Source organism: Orycteropus afer, unplaced genomic scaffold, assembly GCF_000298275.1.
Source record: "Orycteropus afer afer isolate SDZICR_OR568_19922 unplaced genomic scaffold, OryAfe1.0 scaffold00387, whole genome shotgun sequence".
Taxonomy (NCBI): Eukaryota; Metazoa; Chordata; class Mammalia; order Tubulidentata; family Orycteropodidae; genus Orycteropus; species Orycteropus afer.
Window position 1 is genome coordinate 2,390,960 of NW_006921974.1, and position 5,210 is coordinate 2,396,169.

Consider the following 5,210-nt stretch of genomic DNA (forward strand, 5'->3'; position numbering starts at 1 on the left):
ATTTTTGTATGTTATTGGATTCTATTGGCTAGGATTTTGTTGAGAATTTTTGCATCTATGTTCATGACAGATATTGTTCTATAATTTTCTTTTTTAATGGTGGCTTTGCATGGTTTTGGTATGAGGGTTATCCTTGCTTCATAGAATGAGTTCAGAATATCCCATCTTTTTCTGTATTCTGGAATAGTTTTAGTAGAATTGATGTCAGCTCTTCTCTGAATGGTAGAATTCGCTAGTGAAGCTGTCTGGGCCATGGTTTTTTTGTTGTTGTTGGGTCACTCCCTGCTTGAAATGTATTCTTCATTTGCTTCCAAAGACTCCACACTGTCCTGATTTTTCCTCCTACCTCAGATTTTCCTCCTCCTCCTCAGTGTCTGACTCCTTGTCCTCTCTCAGATGTTAGGCATTGCAAGGCCCTAAGTCTCGGTTCTCCACTCTGTTCACAATCTGAACTCACTCCCCAGGTTGTTTCAGTGAATTAATTCCAAGCTTTAAATACCACTTATATGCTGCTGACTCCCAAATGTTCATTTTTAACCTGGACCTTTTCTGAAACTACACTTGCCTATTTAACATTGCCACTTGAATATCTAATGTTGTTGTTGTTGTTATGTGTTGTCGAGTCGGCCCCGACTCATAGCGACCCCTCCTTGGGTTTCCAAGGCAGTATCACTATGGAAGTAGGATTTCCCAACCTTCCTTCCGAGGAGTTGCTGGTGGGTTTGAACCTCCAGCCGTCTGGTTAGCAGACAAGTGTCTTAGCCACTATGCTACCAGAGCTCCTTGAATATCTAATAGGCCTCTCAAATATATCATGTTCAAATTCAAATTCATGATCCCCTACTCCTTGCTCTTTTCACAGTCTTCCTCTATTGCAACAAGTGGTACCAATATTCTTCTGGTAGTTCAGATAAAAAACCTGGAATCATCTTTGACTCCTCTCTTTCTCCCCCCCCCCCCTTACATCTATCCTACACGTGCTTCCTTGGAAATATATCCAGAATCGGACCACTTCTTAACGCCACCATTTCTGTCTCCCTAGTTCAAGCCACCACCATCTCTCACGTAGGTTGATGGAGTACTCTCTTGCTCTCCCTGCCTCCATTCTTGGCCCCACTAGTCTATTTTCTGCACAGCAGCCATAATTACTTTCCCATCAGAACCAGTGGTTTCCAGTAACATCTTTTGTTTTCTAAGTGGGACAAAATCTTTATTTTTTTTAAGTAATATTTTATTGTGTTTTTGGTGAAAGTTTACACACTAAATTGTCTTTTGACAATTTTTATACAAATTGTTCTGTGATATTAGTTACATTTTTCACAATGTGTCAACATTCTCTTTAATTGCTTTTTTGTTGTTTCATTTCTAATACCCAAGTTTCCCTGCCTCCTTATATTCTCATCTTTGCCTTAGAATAAATGTTGACTTTTTAGTGTCATAGAGATGGACTTTTTTAGTAGGGCACTGTATTTATGGGCGATATCCTTTGTCTTGTGTGCCACTCTGTTATTTCACTGAAAGGTGGTCTCGGGATATTTTTTGTTCAAGTTTTAAAGACATTGCAATAGTCTCAGGTAGGAGCTCTGGTGGCACAGTGCCTAAGGCATTTGACTGCTAACCAGAAGACTGGCAGTTCAAACCCATCAGCCAGTCCTCGGAAGGAAGATTGGGCAATCTACTTCTGTAGTGATACCGCCTCAGAAACCCAAGGAGGGGTCACTATGAGTCAGATCCGACTTGATGGCATTGAGTTGTTTTTTTTTTTGTTTGGAGTCTCAGGTAGTCCTCTGGTCTCAACTGGTCCAGTAGGTCTGGGCTTTTGAAGAATTTGAGTCCTGTTCCATGTTTTCTTCTTTTCTATCAGGGTCAATCTATTGTGGCCCAGATCAGAACGGTCAGTAGCGGTAGATGACAAAATCTAGTTCTTCTGGTCTCAGAGTCCTATAACATCTAGAACAAAATCAAAGTCTGTACCATGATCAGGTCGCTACACCATCAGGCCCCTAGCCACCTCTCAGACCTCATCTCCTAATGCTCTTTTTCTTGCTCACTGCATTTCAGCCACACAGGCGTTCTTGCTTTTTCTCCACCATGTCAAAAAGTGTTCCTGCCCCAGGAATTTTGTATTTTTTCTGCCTCGAACACTCTTCCCTCAGTGTCCCTCATTTCATTTAGGTCCCTGCTTAAATGTCACTTCCTCAGCAAACTCTTCCCTGACTGCCTTACCTAAAAAAGCATCCCTGCTGCTCTTTGTCCTCTTAAGCTGCCAGATTTTTCTGGGTAGCTCTTATCATTATCTGAGATGTTTATGCCTAAATTTTTTGTCTTTTTTTTTTTTTTTGCTAGCACTTATCACTATCTGAAATCATAATTTTTTTTATTTTTTAAGTTTTTTGCCTCCACTAGAATGTATCCTCCATCAGGGCAGAATTTTGTCTGTTCCTCTGCTTGCCTAATCACCTGTACGGTGTTAGAATAGTGCCTGGCACATAGCGGGCCCACAGATATTCATTGAATAAATGAAAGAGTGAATGGCAAGGAGGTGTGGTGGAAAGAGCATGAGCTTTGAATCATCCACAGCTGGATCTCAATTCTTGTCCTGCTTTTTACTAGAAGCCTGGCAAATCTCTTACCCTTTTTGAGCATCCGTTCCCTCATCTTTAAAATAAGAATAATACGTACTTCATCTGGTTGCTGTGAAGAGTAAATGAGCTAATATGTAAACTGTTAAGTGTTCTCTAACTGCCGTCTACCTCCCCCATTAACCCCAGTCATTCAGATCATTTGACTTTGTCTATGACCCCTTAGGTACTTGATTTACATTATTATCAATTTTCCATCTGCTTTATAACTGAATCTAATTTGTTTCCTGTAGATGTTCATTGTTTTCAGATTAAAACTCCAAATGAGGTAGATCCTTTGCATGCTATATATATATTTTGTATCCTACCTACCCTTTCTCTCCATATCACTTACCCACCTTTTCCAGTACTTCCCTCACACACATTCCAGAATGCTCAGTGGGTTTCTCTGATTCTGCTGCACTATAACACAAACCAGGTCTCAGAAATACTCGCAGCAAACTTGAATTGCAGTTCTTGGAAGAGGATTTAAGGTAATATTATCCACATATCTTTCTAATAGGAGTCCCTGGATAGCACAAACGATTAAGTACTTGACTACTAGCCAGAAGGTTGTTGATTTGAACCTACCCGGAAGTGCCTTGGAAGATCAACGTGGCAATGTGCTTCTGAAAGGTCACCACCAAGAAAACCCTATGGAGCAGTTCGACTCTGCACACACAGGGTTGCCACAAGTCAAAATCAACTCAACAGCAACTAACAACAGTCTTTCAAATGAGAGGAGAAACCAAGAAAGAAGAAATGATTTGTCAGAGATCACAAGAGTTGTCACAGCTGGAAGCAAAATCCAGGTCTCCTGGCACGAAGTCATTTTTAGTTGGAAAATTCAATGCTAGGTTTCAATAAGCGTAGCAATTGTGGTAAATAAAGAAATTAAGTGCCAAGGGCTCTAGTGAAAGCTTTTGATTGCCCCAGGGTATATTTCAGTGGCTCTAGTGACCAAATCTTTCTCCATTCCTTCAGACTGTCAGTTAGAGAAGTTACCCATGAGGCCCCGGGATCGGTCTCGTGTGATTGATGCTGCCAAACACGCCCATAAGTTTTGTAATACAGAAGATGAGGAAACTGTGTATCTCCGGAGGTAAGAGGTCGACACTCTCATTCTAGGATTTCCCTGTTGTTTTGGGGTCTAGTTCTGAGGAATGTAAATCTCCGTGTAGTGCTGAACACATTGTCCACTTGGACCCAGTCCTTTGACGTTTGTGATAGTTCTCTAACTTCTTTTAATGTAGCAATACCTTTATTGTGCTTTGTTGAAATGGTGCTAGGATGTGATTCTGTTAGCATTTGATAACTGTAATTTGTCTTTTCTGCAAGTAGAATCAGTTCAATCAACCTGTAATCCTTTGGGGGCATACCAAGTACTCACCACTGAGCTGGGGCTGGATCTGTAAAGATGAGTAAGTTGTGGTCTTTAGTATTAAAAAAGCTCGGAGCCCAGTGGAGGAATAGGCAACCTGTTGTGATGTGATAAATGCTTGGGGGTATGTACAAAAGGCTACGGGAGCACAGGTGGGGTAGGTCATTCTGTCTGAGTGGAGGTCTGGAAAGGCTTCAAACAAAAGTGGTGTTTGTTTTGGGCCTTGAACTAGGATTTCATCTGGTAGCTGAGGGGGGATGAGGAATATTTCAGGTGGAACAAATATGGAAGCATTGAAACATCAAGCATGGTGCACTTGGGAAACTTGAATAGTTCTTTGGGGCTGGAGCACAGGCTACTTTATAGGAAGGGGTTCATGTGTACTGGGGTGAGGACAGAGTAAAATGCTGAGGTAGACAAGCTTGGACTTTTGTCTGTAGGTAATAGAGAGTCATCACTGTTTTTTAAGCAGGAGAGTGACATGGTTAGATCTGTTTTAGATTGGGGGGTGCTTGGTGTGTATGGGAAGGGATAAAGTTACATGGAGAATATGGAACAAGAAGGGAGGAGTGAAGATGTGATCCTGGGAAATGCTGGCATGTAGAAAGCAGACAAAACAATTGGAACACAACCACTCCTGTGGAAAAGGAGAGACGAGCGTTTCAACCCGTATGTGTGTGTATGTGAGAGGAGAAGGTTGTTCCTCAACAGGTGCCAAATCAATCCATTCATTCAGTGAATATTTCAGTCACCAAGTTCCTGCTATGTGCTAGGCACTGTCCTAGAAGCCTGAGAATATGAGCAAAAAGCCATGCCCTCATGTCACTTATATTCTAGGGTTGAATCAGAAAAAGCTACAGGCTGACAATTAGGTGTTTATTTAAGAAAGAAAACTGTTGTCAGCTCACGCTAATTAATAGAATTGGAAGCCAGTGCTTGGTGGCTTTCAGTAGTAAATCAGGTATCGAGCACCATTGTTATAAATGAGCATCTAGAATTGTGCAGCTGAAGAGAAAATTGGTTATATATGGGATACCACTAGGAGAACATATTGTAAAACTTATAAAATTCACAAAATTCACCAGACAATATCAGACAAATAATCCATTATGGTGGTATATGTTGTTGTTGTTGTTGTTAAGTGCCGTCAAGTCATTTCCGACTCATAGCGACCCCATGCACAGCAGAACGAAACACTGCCCGATCCC

At 41.3% G+C, this 5,210-nt stretch overlaps 1 protein-coding gene across 1 annotated transcript in view; it reads left to right on the forward strand.

Moving 5' to 3' along the window:
* Positions 1–5,210, forward strand: part of STEEP1 (STING1 ER exit protein 1) — a 45,842-nt gene that overhangs the window by 9,949 nt on the left and 30,683 nt on the right. Inside the window, exon 2 of the mRNA XM_007953343.1 lies at positions 3,606–3,723. Coding sequence (XP_007951534.1) covers positions 3,606–3,723 — 118 coding nt within the window. The remainder of the gene's footprint in view (positions 1–3,605; positions 3,724–5,210) is intronic.